The sequence below is a fragment of the Pantherophis guttatus genome, chromosome 3 (genome assembly GCF_059756535.1).
Source record: "Pantherophis guttatus breed Tessera chromosome 3, ASM5975653v1, whole genome shotgun sequence".
Lineage (NCBI taxonomy): Eukaryota > Metazoa > Chordata > Lepidosauria > Squamata > Colubridae > Pantherophis > Pantherophis guttatus.
In genome coordinates, this window is record NC_142065.1 from 65,254,129 (window position 1) to 65,276,324 (window position 22,196).

Here is a 22,196-nt window from a genome sequence, read left to right on the forward strand (position 1 = left end):
TTTTTATTGAAAATTGTGGTCAACATTTTGTAAAGCGCTCAACTTGCTAGATTCTAGTTCCAAGAAAAGTATTTTATTCTGAACTGCAAATAACTGGAACTAGATATTTTGAATCAGGAAATTTATTTATTTATTTATTGAATTTATATTGATGCCTATTTGCCCATGGCGACTCAAGGCAGTTTACAAAATAAAATTAAAATTAAAATTTGTTTAATTACAAATTAAACGTGGAGACATCTTTATGTTCTAGAATCTTCTTATTTTCGTCATACTAAAGCTTCATTCACTAACACTTTTTGTAATACATTTATTAAATGCATCAAAGCCCCACCAGAAAGAGCTGTCAATTAAATCCATATTTAAAATGGTTTCTTCTGACTGTTAAATTATACCTCAGATTTTTGGAGATTTTCATTGATATATTCCTGCTTTCAAACTGTTGTGACCCAGGCCCAAGTAGTTAGTATTAAATGCAAAGAGTTTGAAAACAAACTTTATTAGAACAGCTGAGAATTAACTCATTCTCAGTGTAGTCCAAACTAAATTAAAGCAAATTCTTCAAAACATCATTCCTCACTTTATCACCAACTTTGGTATAATTAGGCAAACTGCTAAAGGCTTTTCTTGGCAAAAGTTCAGAAGCAGAAGACACCGGCAAGAAATGAATACAGTGAAACAGGAAGCAATTCCCTCAACGTTGTTTTCCGACAAAGAGGCCAAGAGCCGTTGCTGGTCTTTTAAGCCTTATTGGAGGGGCCAATCATCTCTTGGCCCTACTCCCGAGTCGTCCTCTCTGCTTTATTCACTCCTGCCTTCTGGCAGCTCTTCTCATACGTGCACTAGGAACAGGCTCCTCCTGTTCCTCTGCCTCTCTACTGTCAGCCTCTGGAGGCTCTGGAGTCCGCACATCATTCCCCAATGGCCCTGGCCCCATCTCTGTCTCCGACGCAGAGCCCTCATCCAGGCCTTCCCCAGCCTCCAGGACTGGCCCATGTTCTTCCTCAGCCTCATCACTGTCCGACTCCGCTGCCAGCTCCACAGGCTGCTGGTGGACTACAACACAAACACTGAATTTTTATATTGTACAAATACTCAAAGGAATTAATAGATATGGATTGTCTTTTACCTTCAATTTAAATGGGCCCTTATTAACAATAGGAATGTTACCATTCTTAGTAATATTGGATTACTGCTTTTAGCTACAAAAATAAATACTATTTTTAACAGCAATGAGAATCTTGTACTTTTGCAGACACAGATTTCCCTCTCTCCTTTCCTCCCTCCCTCCCTTCCTCAAATGCTAATATTAGGTATCTCACAAGCGGTTCTAATGGTGAAGTAATTATGAAGTTCTACTGAATCTTAGTTTTTTAATCTTTTTAAGAAATAAATGCAGCTTTTGAAGAAAAATGCTCATTGACCTGGACTTACTCTCTTGAAGACAACTGCTATTATGATGCAAATATATTTTGCAATGAATTGGTAATGCAAGATGGTATTGGGAAGCCTCTCAGTTTATAAAATTCAGAATGAAATGTTAGTGTATGAACCCAGGAATTTCATCATGGTTAATGATGGAGCAGTCACTTCTATGCGAACTGTGATTCCCTTCTGTACACATTTGCTATGTCCCCAGTGTATTGTAGACTACATTACAAGATAACCACAAATGACCATGACTAATGTGGAGGATATATCATCATCTCCTCTCTCAAGAGGGCAATTTCTTTGACTCAGGGTAGAGACACTCTAAATGGGAAGGGTGTGCAACTATCTCCATTATATGGTCATTCTGCTTGAAGTCTATGGATTTTAATCAGTTTAAAAAGCATATTGAAACTATACTTTATGATTTAGATTCCTTGTAATGATGGAAACCTCAACATAGCTGTTCAGTACTGCAAAATATTCACTTCAGTAAAAATAAAAAATAAAATACACACAAAGTGATAATATATGCCACAATCTATTTTGCTTATAAGAAGTGGGAAGCTATTAACAATCACTGCCATCTTGGATTTTTGGAACACTTCTGTGTTTTGTGTTTTTCTTTTAACACATCAAGAAAATTGGAAGGGCTTTATATTCCATTGCAGTATATTTTGAAATGATAATGTATAGAATTGAACACCCAATTTTAAATATACATTCTGCTAAGTGAAGAATAATTATAGACATCAGTTAGGTTGCATTTGGAGAACACTTATACAAAACGCATCTTTTAACTTAATAATTACAGCTTCTTTTAAAGAATGTGGAATTTCTCTATCTCTTGTTGACGATTTACAGCAGGAGTATTTAACCATGGCAACCTTAAGACTTCTGGACTTCAACTCCCAGAATTCCCCAACCAGCCATTTTAAAGTTGCCAAGGGTGGATACTGCTGATTTACAGCTTCTGGGACCTCTCCTATGTCAGGTTTAATAAGTAGGGGACTTCTGGTTAAAATGGCACTGTAATCAGGTGGGCAATGCAAGCCAGCACTCTTAAAATTTTATTATTCTGATAACTATTTCATTACTGCTGCAACCAGAATCAGTGATTATATTCTGTTTTGTTCTCAGAGAAGATCTGCTTGTTGCAGATAGCATGCAAGAAAAATTTAGTTCCATAATACTTACGCACCCCCAAAACTAAGGTGTCAGCCAACTGTTTCAGTTGACATATGATAGGATTGCCAGAAGAGAAGAAGGAATTACAGAAACATCAATATCTTCATCCTATTACTGATAGAGCTTTTTGTAATCCAGCCTCGTCTTTTCACGCAGCTGGGAAGTATCTGTTATTTGCTGTGAAGTTTCTCAGACTTTCAGTGAAGGATGAAGCCTTAAAGAAAGCTTGATTTACTGGCATCACTGAATGAGGGAAAGAAGCAGCCCATTCCCACTTCATATTAAAGAGGTTCAACAATGTAGAAAGACATTTGCTGCAGTGAAAATCTGGCACAGAAAAGGACTGTGCAATAGTTTATTAAGTACTCAGAATTTTTTTTTTGTTTTGTTCTCAGAGCTACAGGACAAACTCCAGAAATTCTTTCACAGTTATGCAGAACAAACCTAACAACTTATTACTTAAATTCCCACTGAATGGTTTTGAAGGGTTGAAAACTTTCAGTGTTTGCTTGTGCCTGCTCTCAAGTTCAGGAGCCAGATTGTTTCTCTTCTGCTTCTAATTAGGCTTTTGTTTGTTCTCTACAGATGACAGAGAGTGTTGGATGATAAACTGTAGTCTCTTTTGCTACTGCTACTTAGCTTCCTTTCTATCCCCCCACCTCCCTTTGCCTTCTTGTTATTCCTCGTCTCATGCAGATTCATTGAGGAACCTTATGATTTAACAGGTCAAACAGCAGAATTATAGACTTTCTCCCTCCTTCATGTTGGTTCGTAAAAACAATTAGCTGATTAAGGTATTGTGGGAGTATCAGAGTACAGTGGGCTCTGCAATAATTCCGTGCGTTGCAGAGCAGGAGTGCAAATTTTTTTATTTCTTTTTCAATTTTTCCACTGGGGAGAACAATTTGATACGTTTCTAAGATTTGTATATGTTGAAGATAGGCATGGAAATAGCCATTTATTTATTTATTGGTTCGATTTTTATGCCGCCCTTCTCCGGAGACTCAGGGCGGATTACAATGCGTTAAGCAATAGCCTTCATACTTTTGTATATACCTGCTTAGTAGGGCTTTTGGACCCCCCCTAAGTGGTGTTCTTTTTTATACAAAGTCAGCTTTGTAAAATCTTGCTTCTCATATAAATTTTAAAGGAATTTGGGAACAAATAATTTCAACCAACAGCCAGTCACTAGATCAGATGGCAGCTAGATTTTGATAATTTATTTATTTATTTATTTGTTTATTTGTTTGCCAACAAGTACAAGGAAACAAGTAACAGTATAGACAAAGACATGGACAAAGACATATAAAAGGAAATAAATAAACAAAACAGCCATAAACACATAAAATGAGTACATATAATTGGGAACAGTAGGACAGGGATGGTAGGCACGCTGGTGTGCTTATGCATGCCCCCTTAGGGACTTCTTAAGAAACGTGAAAGGTCCACGGTAGACAGTTTAAGGTAAAAGTATGGGGATTAGCAAGACCAACAGCAGGATCAGGTAGAGTGTTCCAGACATTTATTGCAGAAGTCATATTTCCTACAATCAAGATTAGAGTGAATTACATTGAGTTTGAATCTATTGATAGCCCTTGTGTTATTGAGGTTGAAATTAAAGTACTCATTTATAGCTTACCGATAACCTATAATGGTATTTTGGTAAATAATCTTATGAACTAAGTTTAGATTGGAACATAGACGGCGTAGTTCGAGGCTATTGAGGCCTAAAATTTCAAGCCTGGTGGTATAGGAAATTTTATTTTGAGCAGAGGATTTGAGTACTCTTCTAGTAAAATATCTCTGGATCCTCTCTAATGTATTGATGTCTGGAATACAGTGAGGATTCCAGGCAGGTGAGCAGTATTCAAGTATAGGTCTGGCAAAAGTTTTGTATGCCCTAGTTTGAAGTATAGCGTTACCAGAGAGAAAACTTCATAAAATATAATATAATAAAATATAAAATATAATAATCAGACCAAGTTTAATAATACATTGAAGATAAACTGATATTAATTTATTAAGACATCAACCATAAATGGATTTTTAAAATTATATCTTGATTATAGATTAATTAGGTTCCTTATAATCTGAAACTAAAAATACCTGATTAGTGGCTGACAGGCATGGGGGAGCTGTATTTGCAGCTCCTGAATTTAATACCTACAGTGACATATCTCTGCTCTTTATTAAAGCAGCCACATCTCTCTTTCAGTATAAATAAGTAACAGGAGGGTGCTCCACTCATACCAATTCCAAAACACTTCCTTTTGAATCAATGCACAGCCTTATTTAACACTAAAATTAAGAGCACCTTTGGTATCTCAAGTAGGAAACTATTTCACGAGCAGTGCACAAACAGTAGCTTCAACACATTCTCAGCACCCACCACAAACCACTGAATCTCCAAGTGGGATTTTCCAGACTGGAGGTCTGCAAACAGACATGGATTTTCCCTGATGCTACTGTAAATAGGCCGATGAGGTTACCAATCTATGAAGAAAAAAACCCCACCTATTTGCCCCTTTGGGGTTTCTCTGAAAGTTTCCTCATCTTTGTCCCTGAATTGTTAAGAATATTATATGAAGTAAATGTAACAGGCACCACGCTTCGGTGTTTATTTGTTTCCTCAGAATTTTTAAATATGTATCAGTACAATCCCTAAAAAGCTCAGTAGCAAAAGAATGCAAAACCTCAGGAGATCCAAAGGGAGGAAAATCATTTTTTCATGGAATTGTAATTCTTAGTTACCCTGCCCATTTCTCAGTAAGATATTGCTTTACCATGTTTATTAGACACATCTCTCATTATGTGCTGAGCTCTGCTCTAGTCATTGCTTAGCTTTTTCAGATTTTGACTAGCTTTGAACAGTAAACTAAATCCAGATGACCCCTGTTGTTCTGGATGTTGTGTATATATATATATACCCTTACAAACCTTGGAAAGATAAGAATAAGAAATCCCCTTCTCGGTTTCCCTTCTGATTTTTAGAGCCATTAGCTCCGATGAAGCAAAAGAGTTCCAGGAAACTGAAAATGATGAAATGTTAAATCAAGCCTCCAATATGTAAGCATGATTTAATTACGTGGCAAAAACCTTTCTGTTGACAGGAACTCAGTTCTGGGTACCATCATGGAATAGTTTGGCATGATTCATACATTCACATAATGCTTTATACTTCTACAGGTTTTGGGGAAGGAATATAAGCTGCTAGATCAGGAGACATATTTATTATTTAATAATAATAACTTTTATTTGCGGTCACAGACCAAAATACAAATATAATTGCAAAAGAATGTGGGGAAAGTAACATCATAAACAGTTGGCTACCAGAAGCCTTGGCTGAGAGGAATTACAGCGTTCTCCTCTAATAGTTACAGCTCTTAAAAAAAATTTAGAAACCTGGAAAGTAATCTGTGAGGAGCCATCTCCTAAACAATATAAGGTCAAATTACTAGCATTGGATCCAGAGAGATCTGTTTCTAGGAGAGACAGTAATTTAATCCTGCCTGCGTTATACATAGGGCAGTATAAAAGAACATGGTCCACAGTTTCAACCTCAGCTCTATCACAGGGGCATAGCCGCTCACTTATCGGGAGCTTCTTAAATCGTCCGTTCAGCAATGCTGAGGGCAAGACATTGAAACGAGCAAGGGAGAAGACTCTTCTATACTTAGGGATGGTTAAAGTGTAAAAATATGAGGCCATCCTCAGTCCATATTTATTATTTATTTTCTTTTTATCCCCCCCTTTATTATTTATCCCCTTTATTATTTTTACAAATAACTCAAAGAGTTATTCGGCATAATAGGAAGCACAGGTAGTCCTTGACTTATATCCATAATAGGGACCGGAATTTCTGTTGCTAAGTGAGGTGGTTGTTAAGTCAGCCGTATTCGATTTTATAACCTTTTTTTGCCATGGTCTTTAAGCAAATCATTGCCGTTAAGTGAGTCGTGCATTTAAATTAATCCAGCTTCCCCCATTGACTTTGCTGGTTGGAAGCCAGTTGAGAAGGTTGCAAATAGCAATCACCTGATCTGGGATGCCGCAACCATCATAAATAAAAACCAGTTGCCAATTGCGTGAATTTTGATCGCAAGATGCTACTATAGTCGTAAGTGCTAGAATCGGCCATAAGTCACTTTTTTCAGTGCCTCTGTAATCTCGAATGTACAGTACCTAAACAAAGGGTTGCAGGTCAAGGACTATCTATATATTCATGTTTGCTTTTATGGAATTGTAATGTAGTCCCTTGGCTATCCTTTCTTGCATTTGATGGTCTTTGTCACCAAAAGATACCTGTTTAAGATGGATGGGTATGTATTGTCAGATGTAAATGCCTTATTCTCCAATGTGTAAATAATGTATATATGGAACATCAGAGGTTAACTTATTCTTTGGACTTTAATGTATTCATAACTTACCACTCCCATTCCTAGCTCCACCCCTTGTATATATAAGGAGCCACCCTCACCATTCTAACTGCTTCTACCTTGAATATTCGGTGAATATAGAATGCCTATCATAATTAAAAAGAAATATATTTAAAGCTCTAACTCCTATTATCTTTATTGAGTCTGATCCTGAAAATATTGCAACAAGCTGGTAGCAGAGGATGGTTAATTGACTCAATAAGTAATTAAAAATGTCCAAGAAAGATAGGCCCAACACCAGGGCCTACAGCAAAGAAATAGAAACTGATCAAGAGATGATCAACGAATCCACCGATGCGATTTCGAGAGAATCCGAAGAATACACCACTGGAGAAGAAGAACTAATGAGTGAAAATAATGACCAGAAAGAAATCGAAATAGAAAATAACGAACTCAGATCAGAGATATTAAAGATACTAAAAAGCCAAAAGAATGATGAAAGTCTCATCGCGGACCTCCAGGAGATGCTGAAGAACAGCGGAGCAGCGAGAGAGAAAAACGTCATTAAAGAAAAACCCAAAGATCAAAAAACCGTAAGTGAGATGACTACTGAGAAAATAGTTGTTAAAAAGAAAAGATGTGATCCCGCGCGAAATTTTGAATGGCAGCCATCTTGGTTTCAACGAACTTCAAAAGAGAATGGAGCAGAGCCAATCAAAACGCTCAGTTCAAAATTTCTGGCGCGAAAAACACTATCAGACGAAGAAAGTGAGAAAGAAGTCTCAAACTCTTCAGATGATTCAAAATCAGAAAGTGAAGACGATTTAACAAAATCTCAAGTAAAATCAGCAATGAAAACGCTTTTTGCTGCTTTTGGGCCAAGACTGAAAATTACCAAGACATCTACGAAGAAGCAAGAAATCAAACCGGCGACTCAAGACCTGCACGCTCCCATCCTGATTTCGAAAGCGACAACGCCCGAGCCCAGAGAGCCATGCCGATTTCGCCCTACACCACAGACAAGATCGAATACCAACGCACACAAAAAGATGAAAAGAACCGTAGCCACCACCAGAACCCCAAAAACCGAGCCAGAGACCGACTCATCTGAGGAGGAGCGGATCGAGAGAGCTGAAAGGGAGAGAACCTTCCACGATGCCACCAAAGAAGAAATGAGCAACGCGCATGTGCGAAACTACGTAGACGACCCAGAAGGACTTGAACTGGCCAGAGAACCGCGCAGACTCATTGCAAGCATCCCAATGCCGTTCTGTAATTTCCTGCACTTGAGAGATCACGGACTGCCCCAGGTTGTAAGTAATGGACAGAATAACGTAGGTAACTTACCCAGTGACTTCCCAAAACTTAGAATTGATGGCATTAATTTACAAGAGTGGTATCAACAGCTTCAGGTTATTTTCATGAAAGAAAATTTACTATTCTTTATAACTAGCCCTCCAAGAAGACCTTGGACTTTAAAAATAGATTGTTTACATCATAGAGCATTTTTCATAATAATATCTAGCGTGTCTCCTGCAATGTATCATAGCATCAAACCAAACCTAACTGTATCAGAAATAATTCAATGCATGTTTAATCTATTTCACAGCGATAGCGTAGCTACAACCACAAGAATGTCTAAGGATTTCTTTTCCTCTAGAGTAAAACCAGGGGTTTCTATAAGTGAGCATTTGATAAATCTAAACAAAATAAGAGCTGAGCTACAATTGAGGGGGGAAGTGATTTCAGATCAAACAATGAAAAGTGTTATTATCAATTCACTTGATCCATCATGGGATAGCTTTATGTCACACTTAGATACCATTAATTTGGGATATTTATCCATAGAAAGTCTATCTAACAAATTGATAGCAGAAGACAATTCAAGAAAAAATCGATCCAGTAACCAAACAGACCACAAACCTTTTAGGAAAGTAGTCTTTCAAGATAAACATAATGAGGCCTTTAGATGCTACAATTGTGGATCCAGGGAACATAGTAGAAGAGACTGCCCCAAAGTCTCAAGAGAGAGACATAGGCCAGAATATAGGAGCAAATATAATTACAGACAATCTTCCACAGATAGACACGAATATAGAAGTCCACCAAATTACAAAGAAGGTAGAGGGGGTAGAGAAAATTCAAAAGAGAGGAAATCTGGGTCACTGAATGGGCTAAATAAACAAGACAGCACCAGAACACAGCAGGATGAGAATAACAATTGGCTTATTGATTCTGGTGCAACAAATCACACCACCAACAACAAAAGTATATTATCTTCATTTATAGAAGATAAGTTTGTGATAAAGGTAGCTAATCAAGAAAAGGTTCAAGTACTAGGCAAAGGAAATGTGACCTTGCCTGGTCTAGGGAAAATAGAGGGGGTATTATTAATCCCAGAAATACCTCACAACATACTAAGTGCCATAAAATTAAGCAGAGAATCTGATATCAATATAGTTTTCTCAAAGGGGAAAGCAACTATAGAAAAGAACAAAACAAATGTAGGTACTGTAATGATAAAAGGAGGTCTACCCTATCTGATAACTAAAGAAAGATGTTTACATAACATTGATTCAAATATGGAAGATTGTATTGAAGCAGATGATGAAAATGTCAGTAACAGTGACAATGATGAGTGTAAAATAACTCATGATCACAAAAATACATACAAGGAAAAGAAACCAAAAATAGGTAAACCAATTCATGATGAGTGTGCTCACATCTTACACAGGAAGTTAGGACATGCAAGCTTTCCTGTAGTACAAAAAATGACTGAACACGCAGAAGGTGTCAAAATAAAAAATTGTGAAAATTATTTGGAATGCTCAGTATGTAAATCCACCAAACTAAAAACCAGTCCCAGACCAAAAAAATCTAACAGATCAACTAACAATATTTTTGATTTGGTACATATGGACTTAGTTGGTCCATTAAGTCCCTCAATTACCTATAGAAAACGCTACTTCCTAACAATAGTGGATGACTACAGCCGATATGGTTTTGTTTACACATTAAAGCACAAGGATGAAACATTTCAGAAATTTAAGGAATTCTACAAACGTATAGAAACACAACATAATATCAGAATAAAGCAAATTATGACAGATAGGGGATGTGAGTTCATGTCTAAAGAACTCTCCCAATGGTTAAAGGATAGAGGGATGTTACATTTCACGTCCAATCCTTTTTCTGCATTTCAAAATGGAGTTGCAGAGAGGAAAAATTCCACACTACAAACCATGATTAGGTGCACATTAGAGGATGCTGGTTTAGGCAAACAATTTTGGTCAGAGGCATTACATTATTCAAATTACACTCAAAATAGAACCTGGTCCAGTATTGTGAATAAGACACCATATGAGGTGATGTACAATAGAAAACCCAAATTATCACACATGCACATATTTGGAGTCACTGCAGACGTACACATACCTAAACAATTGAGGAGAAAGGGAGAAAACGTATCCAGGAGATTAAGATTCATGGGATACGAAACTGGAACCAAAGGGTACAGATTTATTGATAGTAATAACAAATTTATAGTATCCAGAACAGCTGTGTTCCATGAACAGGCCAATTGGTCAAAATTGCACCTTAATGAAATATTTCCTAATAAATGTAAAGATACGATATCTTGCGAGGAAGGAACAACAGAAAATCAAAATATTAACAAAAGTAAGAACAAAACCAAAACTTGGACTAATAGTCAGCATAAAATAAAGACAGACACATTAACAAAAAAGGAAGCTAGATATTTGCATGATAACCATAGCAAGCCTGAAAGAACTATTAGAAACAATAGAAACCAAATACCAAATAAATACAAAGATTACATAATGCATATGAATGGAGAACAAATAACACCTAATACATATGAAGAAGTATTGAAACTTCCACATGAAGAAAGAGAAAAATGGGAACTAGCTATGGAAAAAGAGATGGAAAGTTTACAAGGATTAAATGTATTCACACCTGCGATCGCACCTAAGGATAAAACAATTATAGGTACCAGGTGGATTTATAAAATTAAGAACTTAGAAGGAGGCAATACCTTATACAAGGCTAGACTAGTTGCACAAGGCTATGCACAAAAATACCCAGAAGACTATACTGATACATATTCACCCACAGTGAGAACAGAGAGTGTCAAAACAGCCCTTGTAGTAGCATCTGCACTCAATCTGGACGTATTCCAATATGACATACAGACCGCATACTTACATGCAAAATTAGATAAGGAAATATATGTAAGAGCACCACACAGTCAATACACTAATAAGAACGAAATTTGGTTATTAAATAAGAGTCTGTACGGATTAAAGCAATCCGGCAAAAGATGGTACGATTGCTTGGTAAAAGTACTTAAGACCATGGATTTCAACGCCACCACTGCTGATAACTGTTTCTTTGTAAAAAAGAGTAATGATCATATTGAATTTGTATTAATTTACGTGGACGATATTTTATACATTGGAAAGCATAAAGAGAGCAGGGAAATCTTTGTAAATAAGTTAAATGAACACTTCTCACTGAAATCTCTGGGTAAAGTGAATAAATACCTTGGTGTGCAAATTAACAAAACTAAAAGGGGATTCAAACTTACACAGAAAGATAAAATCATCGAACTCCTAAACAAATGTAACTTAAATAATGCCAAAACCTGTGACACCCCTATGCAAACTGATTTTCTTAGAAACACTGATGAATCTTCCCCTGAGTTTAAAGACAACACATTTTACAGATCAGTTATAGGTTCACTCCTTTATATATCTAATTGGACTAGGCCAGATATTGCATTACCTCTCAATCTACTGTCAAGATATGTTAGTAAACCAACCTTGTATCATTGGGAAGCTGTCAAGAGAATTCTAAGATATCTGAAGGGTACATTAGATTTTTGTTTAATGTTGGAACCCAATAATGACAGAGAACCAAAAATTACTTGTTATGCTGATGCAGATTGGGCTGGTGATACATCATGCAGAAAGAGTACTTCTGGTTATGTTTTTCTATTGAATGATTGTCCAGTTTACTGGTATACTGGTAAACAAGAACTAGTAGCCACTTCTACTACAGAAGCGGAATATGTTTGTTTGTCCAAGGCTGCAAATAACCTTGTATGGTTCAATGATCTGATCACTGATGTTTGGAAGAAACCCACTTTACCATTTATTATGCATGAAGACAATAAAGCGGCCATTGAAATATCCAGATCCGATGCAATTGGACAAAGGTCCAGGCATATTGATATAAAGTTTAAGCATGTGAGACAACTGTCTCAAGACGGATTCATTAAAGCAATACATTGCGATACTTCTGAACAATTAGCTGACATATTAACAAAACCCTTACCTTCTAAACAACACAAATATTTAACTTCTAAATTATATGTATTATATTGTCCTGAATCAGAATGTAATTGGTGTTGTGTAACGAACCGGCATTTAGAGGGGGATTTGTCAGATGTAAATGCCTTATTCTCCAATGTGTAAATAATGTATATATGGAACATCAGAGGTTAACTTATTCTTTGGACTTTAATGTATTCATAACTTACCACTCCCATTCCTAGCTCCACCCCTTGTATATATAAGGAGCCACCCTCACCATTCTAACTGCTTCTACCTTGAATATTCGGTGAATATAGAATGCCTATCATAATTAAAAAGAAATATATTTAAAGCTCTAACTCCTATTATCTTTATTGAGTCTGATCCTGAAAATATTGCAACATGTATTTTGGGCAATATATTTTTTCTACATCAATCAATATATTATTCAAAATAACTCTTGGCAGTGTGTGTATACATGTGTGCAATAAAAAAGATAAAAACAATACAACAAGGTGTAAAACTGAAAGAAAAAAAGTTGATGACATCAACTGAAAGATGTTTCTTTATATATACACAATGATACCAAATCAGTGATACCAAATCAGATTATTTACAGTCCAAGTCTAGTAAAAAAAACCTTCCATATATCCCTATCCCTATCCCTATCCCTATCCCTATCCCTATCCCTATCCCTATCCCTATCCCTATCCCTATCCCTATCCCTATCCCTATCCAGTGGTGGGATTCAAGTAATTTAACAACCAGTTCTCTGCCCTAATGATTTCTTCCAACAACCAGTTTGCCAAACTGCTCAGAAAGTTAACAACCGGTTCTCCCGAAGTAGTGCGAACTGGCTGAATCCCACCACTGTCCCTATCCCTGTCTGTCTATCCCTATCCCTATCCCTATCCCTATCCCTATCCCTATCCCTATCCCTATCCCTATCCCTATCCCTATCCCTATCCCTATCCCTATCCCTATCCCTATCCCTATCCAGTGGTGGGATTCAAGTAATTTAACAACCAGTTCTCTGCCCTAATGATTTCTTCCAACAACCAGTTTGCCAAACTGCTCAGAAAGTTAACAACCGGTTCTCCCGAAGTAGTGCGAACTGGCTGAATCCCACCACTGTCCCTATCCCTGTCTGTCTATCCCTATCCCTATCCCTATCCCTATCCCTATCCCTATCCCTATCCCTATCCCTATCCCTATCCCTATCCCTATCCCTATCCCTATCCCTATCCCTGTCTGTCTGTCTGTCTGTCTGTCTCTCTCTCTCTTTCTCTCTCCATCCATCCACAGTCACAATATATACAATATACACAATATATATACATATTGTGACTGTGAAAGTGCATTTAATAATTCATTCTTCTGATTATTATTTTTGAATGTTTATATTACATGTTAAACTTAAGTAAGCATAGTAGTGCTGTGCCAAATGTCAAACGATTTCCTGAATGATTTCTTTGAACATTCTTTCAGGGTAGAAAGTCTGCAGGTTAATTCAAAGAAATCATTCAAAAAAAAAAAAATACATATATCAGGAAATAGTTCAGGAAATAATCTTGCAGAAAAGGAAAGCTATGTGTGAAGGCTGGATTTGCACACAGTTTTCTTTTCTTTGCAGAATACATTGGAAAGTTTGGGGCTCATAGAGTGCTTGTTTTATTTATAGATTTGATTTATATCTGCCTTTTCTTGCTGATGAGTAAATTTAAACTGATATGAAGATAATTTAATAATTAAAATAGAATATTTTATTATTGATCATGTGACCATTTTGAATAATTTTGAATAATCTAGGCACTGAGCTACTGCTATTGCTAGGGTGTTTTAAAAATAAAAGAGACTAAGAGAGCAACTACCTAGTACAATGAATATGGTAAATGTTTGAAGAAATACCTTCCCTTTCTCATGTTCTCCACTCCTTTTTTTCTGTTTACCCACCCTTCCATTTAAAAATAAAAAAATAAATAAAAAGAGTTAGTAATAGTTGTTCAAAGAGAGAGAGATCCTTCCCTATTAGCTGTTTTCATGTCAGCCAGGAATGTGCAATTACAAGTTTACTTTTGCTGCCAAATGAGTTGGATGTTAATGAGAAGAAACCTGCTTTCAAGAGAAGTGAACCAATTATAAGTTCCCTATGTAGAGAGTAATGCAATAGTCCAAATGAAGGGTGACTAGAGTATTAGTCATCATCTGAAGGGCCTCACAGTGTAGGAACAGGTGAAACTCACACTAGATAGCAATAGCACTTGGACTTATATACCACTTCATAGTGCTTTTACAGCCCTCTCTAAGCGGTTTACAGAGTCAGCATATTGCCCCCAACAATCTGGGTCCTCATTTTACTGACCTTGGAAGGATGGAAGGCTGAGTCAACCTTGAGCCGGTGAGATTTGAACTGCCGAACTGCAGCTAGCAGTCAGCTGAAGTCGCCTGCAGTACTGCACTCTAACCACTGTGCCACCTCGGCTCTTAGATGGAGATATGCAAAGTCTGTCTTGGCCACAGATGCCACTTGCACCTTGTGTAGAAACTCATTCAAGACAACCTCCAGGTTGCACAACTGTCTTGAATGGAGAGGTTCAGTCCCTTCAAGATTACACATGGAAAGTCCCTATTACCAGGAGTCCTGGGCTTGTTTTGTTCCATCTTGTCCCCAGACACAAATACAAGACACTGACAGAAATACTTGGACAGCTGTACGTTGATATCTAGAACTGGTTACAAGAGAAATACCTCACAGAAAGAGAGAGCTATGAAATATTCCAAATGTAATGTGATAGAGTCTTAGTCACCATTTGAAATAACTAATTAGTTACTTATTAGTCACAATTAGTCATTCCAAACTGACAGATAGCCTCACCCAATAGTTTATATAGATGTCAAAGAAAAGGGGTGAAAGCATCAAGTCTTGAGCCAACCTACAAATAAGAGAATGAGGGCCTCCTTCATCAGCACTGACTGAAACCAACCACATAAAAAGAAGTATAAGCATTGTGATATAGTACCACTAACCAAAACCTCAGAGGTGGTCCAGGATACTGTGATCAATGGTATTGAAAGACTAAGGAGTGCTTGACCAAAGGTAACTAACAAACGTGAGCATACTATATCCCAACCTGAAACCTGACTGAAATGAATCCAATTAACCTTCTTCTTCCAAGATCCTCTGTAATAGCTTTCTGACCACCTTCTCAACAACCTTCTCTAAAAAGGGAAGATTAGATGACAATTTCTGATTTCTTGATTCCAGGAATGGTCAGAGTTCTGCTCCATGCATTTCCTGATGCTATTATCTGAAAATTAAAACAAACAGCCCTCTTTAAGAGCAAAGGGTGTGATGGTATCCTCTATTATTGGATCTTTCATTATCAGGTAGGTTTTATAAGATGTCATCCAACCTTCAGTTTCACCTCCTTGCAGTATGCTGTTAAACTTCTTGGCAATGAGTGATTGTAGACAAGTCATATGTTTCAACCTAAAGCCATGTAGTTCATCTGCACCTGATAATGATCAGTTCTTGATTTTCTTTGCCTTTTTCTCCACTATTTCTGCTGTTATTATGAGTTATTTCACTTCTGTTTCTTTTTATTCTTATCCACTTCCTTTCTCTAAGTTGCATTCATATTGTATTTTTTTGAGTTATTCCACAGCTGTGCCTAGAACTGCACTGTTTCTTCGTTATTATTATTATTCTTTCATTATTATTTGTTGGTTGCATAGTCAGCCAGATGTTTAGACTGGATTTGGCTTTTTTGTCCACCTATCGAGCCCTTTCCCAGGGATCTGGATAGGCAGATATTGTGGTTTAATAATATTAAAAATATTGTCTAAGCTTTTCCAAATAGAGCTGTGTTGATTGAAGATAGTTTTTGTCAATGTTGATCATGTTTAAGTGGTGCTTCAATTATTTTGGGGTTGTACCCAAGGTGGGTATTATTATCATTGTTATATATACAACTATATGAAATCACAGCTGCTAGTTTCTTCATCTGGTATTGGCCTTCATACACATCTTCCCAAAACCTTAGGTGTCATAATGTATGAACATATTTTATAAGCAGATCAAACAATGTGGCTTTTTGCAATTGACAGATGAAAGATTTTCCAAGTCCTATTTTATGATATTTTTTTTGGTATGGCATCCACTGTGCCATTTATTTATTTTTTTGCTATGGCGCTCAATATGTCAATAACCAATGGGACCATCTTGGCCAGTTTATGTCATAATCTTTCAACTTTAATTGAAAGTCTTTCTTTCAGAAGATCAGAACTGAAGATCAGAGACTCCAATTCTTTGTTTCCTATTTTTCTACCCTCTAGTACCGTGATGGTGAACCTCTGGCATGAGTGCCATAGGTGGCATGCAGAACCCTCTCTGCTGGCATGCGAGCCGTCGCCCAGCTCAGCTCCACCCCACATGCACATGCGCCTCCTGCTGGCCAGTTGATTGTTGGGTCTCTACCACGCATGCGTGGGGGGCGGGGCGCATACAGGAGATGCACGTGCCTGCCCGGGGGTTGGGTGGGGGTCACACGGTTATGCATGGGGGTTGTGTGCTCCCATTTTTGGTCCCAGGAGCCTGCAGGGAAATCTGCTAGGTCCAAAATGAGCCACCGTGTGTGTGTGTGTGTGTGTGTGTGTGTGTGTGGCATGCACCCACAGCCCGTTTTTGGTCCTAGGAGGCTGCAGGGAGGCCTGCTAGGCCTAAAATGGGGCACAGAGGGGGGGGGGTCATGCGTGCATGCACGGGGGGTGGGGGGAGCATGGGGGGTGGTCATGTGTGCATTGCATTATGGGTACAGGCATGCGTGGGTGCTGTCGCACACGTTCACACACGCTTTCGGCACACGACAAAAAGATTAGCTATCACTGCTCTAGTATTTCCAAATCACTTATCCATACTTCTTTTCATCCACAGTTAAATCTGGTATGTTGTGAATCAAGACTTTTTATCAGCTTGTATTTAGAAATCTCACAATATTTTAACCTGCTCATTTTTGGCTGCCTTTTCAACTCTATGTTCCCACCAATTTTTCATTACTGGTACACAATAATTTTTATAGATAGACCAGTGAATCATTTTGGCAACTGTGTTATGCTGTTATTTATCATCCGTTTGTGCAATCTTCTTGCATAAACTGAATACATGATCTGCTGGTTATTCTGCCTTATGCACAATAGACACTTTATGTCTATTCACTTTGTGAATTATTTGAGTTTTTTAAAAAAATTGGACTTGATTGCATTTCTTTTTCTTCTTTTGGTGCTGGATCCAGAGGACGATTTCAATCTGTTGGAAGATCAGTGACTAGAGTACGATGAAGGAGCACTATACACTTTTTTTAAAAAGGCAAGTGGGATGCAAAGGCATCAGTGAGCTGATGGACTAGTTGGTTAAAGCTAGGACGAATGTTAGAAAGAGATATTCTTTTGTGCCTGTTAAATTCACATGAATCTACAGGTAGGAGTTGCTTCTCACTGCAGGTCCTCTTTATTAGTTAAACATTTAATTTTTCATTTCCATTTACTGCCCCATATATTTTTTAATCCAAAGGCAAATAATAATAGCTCATAATTTTAGCATACCACACAAATAGGACTACATTCTTGATATATTTAATATAAAACATTCAGACGTGGACAAAACCTAACACGATAGTTGAATTATACTAAAGTCACATTCTTGACTTGGAACAAACTCAGATTCTTGTTGTCAGTAGTATGTTTTCAGTCGTAATGTGGTGCAATCCCTTCCATTTCTTTTAATAAATCTTCCATTTCTTTGTGTCCTATTTGCCTTCCACCACAAATTCCCATGATTCCTGTTGTACACAAATATCCATGATTGCTCTAGTATTATATCAAGCTATCCCACGTAAGTTGTTATCTCCGCTTCTTTCCCTTGTATAACTCTTCTCCCCCAAAAGAAAATACACAGAGCTTTTGAAATTAAGCCTCCCATGCTGGCTCCTCTCCTTATCAGAGGCCAATCTCCAGAAAGCCATATATGAAATTAAATGAAGGTGTTCATAGCCCACATCTAATTCTCTCACTTTCTATTTACTGTTTTTTCAGCTTACTGCCAAGCTGGGCAGGGGGGACGGTTTGAATGGTGGGTGGGATAACATTTAATTCCCTCCTTTCCCCAGATTCCTTTATTTATTTAGTTTAACATAAGCCTTCTGATTTTTAGTCTTCCCGTTACAGAGTAACATAACCTGCAAGGTAACCTTACGCTTAGTTAGCTTATTACACTTTGCATCTTAAGTTTCTTGACAATTTATTTTTCTTTTTATGGTCTTAAGAAAATGGAGAAACCTGTTCCATGTTGGGATCACATTTCTTTCAGACATGAAAACAAAGATATCCAGGGGTGGTCTTAACGAGTTCCAGGGATAACTACAAAGAACCATGGATGTCCATTAACCTTCTGTATTTGGTGAAGTTGGGCTTCTTTCATCAACCTGCCTTTATTTGGGGGCATGGATTGAGTCTGTGTCAAATGCCTGCTGATCTACGAAGACCAGTGGCTTGACTTTTCTTGTCTCCCGGGGTTCAGAAAGAACTCGATGGGAGAAACAAGGAAGTTGCTTTGTAGCGAGCCAAACTTTGATCAACCTAGTTTTTCTTTCCTTCCTTTATGTCCAGCTTTCTGTTTAAAGCATCTTGTAACAACTAATTTTTTTAGAAGTGTAAAACCTAACAAACTTCATACAATCAAAATAAAAACCAGAATAAACCTGACACTAAACTGCCCTTGGGGTGCACCCAGAGGCTCCAGCTGGTCCAGAATGCGGCCGCGTGAGTTGTTATGGGAGCTTCCCGTTACTCCCATGTAACACCACTCCTGTGCGAGCTGCACTGGTTGCTGGTGGTCTTTCGGATCTGCTTCAAGGTGCTGGTGCTTACCTATAAAGCCCTTCATGGCATGGGCCCGGGGTACTTGCAGGACCATCTCCTACCGGCCTCCCACCACCCAGTGCGCTCACATAGGATTGCCCTCCTTGGGGTGCCATTGGCCAGACAATGTCGGTTGGTGGCGCCCAGGATGATGGCATTCTCTGTGGTCACACTGACACTCTGGAATGAGTTACCCACTGGGCTCCGGATGGCCCCCGACCTCCGCACTTTCCGCGGCGACCTGAAGACATGGCTTTTTCAGCAAATTACCTGATCTGCCGGGAGTTTTAATTGCTTGGGGATTTTAAATTGGATTATTTTAATATCATTTTATTGTCATGTTGTTTTATCTTGTGAGCTGCCCCGAGTTCTATGGGAGAAGGGCGGCATATAAATATGATAAAATAAATAAATAAATAAATAATAAACTAATTAATAATGAAAAACTTGATGAAAGAGAGAGTGTCACGTTTTCCTAAAGACTGGGAGCTAAATGTAACTTCTTAGGGCAGTGGTTCTCAACCTTCCTAATGCCGCAACCCTTTAGTACAGTTCCTCATGTTGTGGTGACCGCCAACTATAAAATTATTCCTAAAACCATTGAAGATATGTGTTTTCCGATGGTCTTAGGCGACCTCTGTGAAAGGGTCGTTCGACTCCCAAAGGGGTCGCGACCCACAGGTTGAGAACCACTGTCTTAGGGTGTCACACCAATGGTGTAGTAGAACTTCTGTCAAATGAGACCTCATCTCCTCCTCTGAGTAACTGTGAATATTTATGGTGAGAGAAGAGTCCCTACATCATCAGGCCCTAAGCTGTTTAGGGCTTTAAAAGTTAGCACTAGTTTTTAAAATTGCTCTGGGTAGACATTTGGTAACCAATGTAGATATTTAGAATAGAATAACAGAGTTGGAAGGGGCCTTGGAGGTCTTCTAGTCCAACCCCCTGCTTAGGCAGGAAACCCTACACCACTTCAGACAAATAGTTATCCAACATCTTCTTAAAAACTTCCAGTGTTGGAGCATTCGCAACTTCTGGAGGCAAGTTGTTCCACTGGTTAATTGTTCTAACTGTCAGGAAATTTCTCCTTAGTTCTAAGTTGCTTCTCTCCTTGATTAGTTTCCACCCATTGCTTCTTGTTCTACCCTCAGGTGCTTTGGAGAATAGTTTGACTCAGTGGTGAAATCCAATTTTTTTTACTTTCGGTTCTGTGGGCATGGCTTGGTGGGCATGACAGGGGAAGGATACGGCAATATCCCCATTCCCTCCCCACTCCTGGGGGAAGGATATTGCAAAATCTCCATTTCTACCCCACTCTGGGGCCAGCCAGAGGTGGTATTTGCTGGTTCTCTGAACTACTCAAAATTTCCGCTACCAGTTCTCCAGAATCTGTCAGAACCTGCTGTATTTCGCCCCTGGTTTGACTCCCTCTTCTTTGTGGCAGCCCCTGAGATATTGGAACACTGCTATGGGGAGGCATGCTATTATGTCTCCCCTAGTCCTTCTTTTCATTAAACTAGACATACCCCGTTCCTGCAACTGTTCATATGTTTTAGCCTCCAGTCCCCTAATCATCTTTGTTGCTCTTCTCTGCACTCTTTCTAGAGTCTCAACATCTTTTTTACATCATGGCGACCAAAACTGAATGCAATATTCTATATTTAGTAGAGCTGTCTATGATTTCTGTATCTTGCTGTGGTCAGCAGCCTAGCAGCCATATTTTGCAAAATTGCATATTCTAGACATATTTCAAAGTTGGTCCCATGTAAAGCTCATTGCAAGCTGTACACAAGGCACGGATAGCTGTTGCTAAAACTGATTGACTCAGGAAGGGTCACATCTGGTCCATTTTTCAATATAAATAAATAAACATATAAATAAACACAAAACTAGTAACAGCTGGGGATGAAAGACTACTTATCAAACTATCTTTCTGGGGGAGTTCTGGGTTATTTTTATTTAGTAGTGCCTCAGTTTTGCCTAGATTGAATTTCATCCTTTTCCTTCATCCAGCCTATATCAAGATTAAGAACTATTCAAGGGTACCGATTGCTTTTGTGAAATTAAAGAAGGTAAGGAGCAATAGATCAGGATCTCATCAACACAGGAAAGCTTCCACTCCCCTGGCAAAGCAGTTTTTTACAAAAAAAAAAAAAAATCTAATAAATTCAGAGCTTCAGATCATAGTTTTTCTTACCTGGAGGTGGCCCAAATGGTAAAGCATATACCATGGAGCTATATGTCCTTTCCGGTGTTGACATATAACACTTTCAGAAATCAAGTGTTGCCAAAAATAGACTACTATGAACAGTACTGAAATATGCCATAGGTTCAGGTTTTCCTTGTTCTGTGCCTTTCAATGCATTCAGCTACTCATTACTCAGGTTGGGAAAACTAACTGTGAGGTTTCTCTACATAACTCTTAATTGACTTCTCTCCTAACTGCGCTAGGAAAAAAGAAAGGAAAACTATTCCTTTTATGCCAAGTAAGCACTTTTATTAGAAAAAGATTACCTAATTACCTAATAGGTTGTGAACTCTCTTGCCAGTTCATTTAGATCTCAGGATACGTATTCAAAGGCATTTACCACCTCCTGACATGCCTTACTGAGGACATACATCTCATTCTAAATCATATCTTATGTGAATCTGGGATTTGGTCAGGCCTGGTTTAATGTTTTTGCATTAAACAATAAAGATTTAAGAAATATGTACTTTATTCATTTTTTAAATAGCTATTTTTTTAAAAAAAAACTATTAAAATGACACAATACACTTCCCTTTTGCATATATATATATAAACATATACATATATGTTTTCTTCTCTTATCGTAGGCCCTTTATGTGTATTTTTCCTCAGCCGGGTATTTTCCTATGTAAACCAAGATTTTCTAAATGCTGCCATGGCTCAGTGAAATCACAATTTTTTTTTGTGAATTGTGATTTCACTGAGCTA

The 22,196-nt window shown here is 38.0% G+C and overlaps 1 protein-coding gene across 2 annotated transcripts; it reads right to left on the reverse strand.

Annotated features, from left to right (window-relative positions):
- Positions 1–280: 280 nt before the first annotated feature.
- On the reverse strand, positions 281–21,634 carry LOC148114618 (uncharacterized). Of its 2 annotated transcripts, none has more exons than XR_015732860.1 (2): positions 2,630–2,897; positions 281–1,056 (listed from the first exon to the last, which is right to left on the reverse strand). XR_015732860.1 is itself a non-coding variant. In XM_087888793.1 (2 exons), exons 1-2 carry the CDS (start codon positions 21,499–21,501, stop codon positions 806–808), a joined length of 315 nt encoding a protein of 104 aa, XP_087744919.1. In that variant the 5' UTR covers positions 21,502–21,634; the 3' UTR covers positions 281–805. The 2 variants fall into 2 exon arrangements, 1 of the variants encoding a protein (XP_087744919.1); XM_087888793.1 differs by lacking the exon at positions 2,630–2,897 and adding an exon at positions 21,438–21,634.
- Positions 21,635–22,196: the final 562 nt, after the last annotated feature.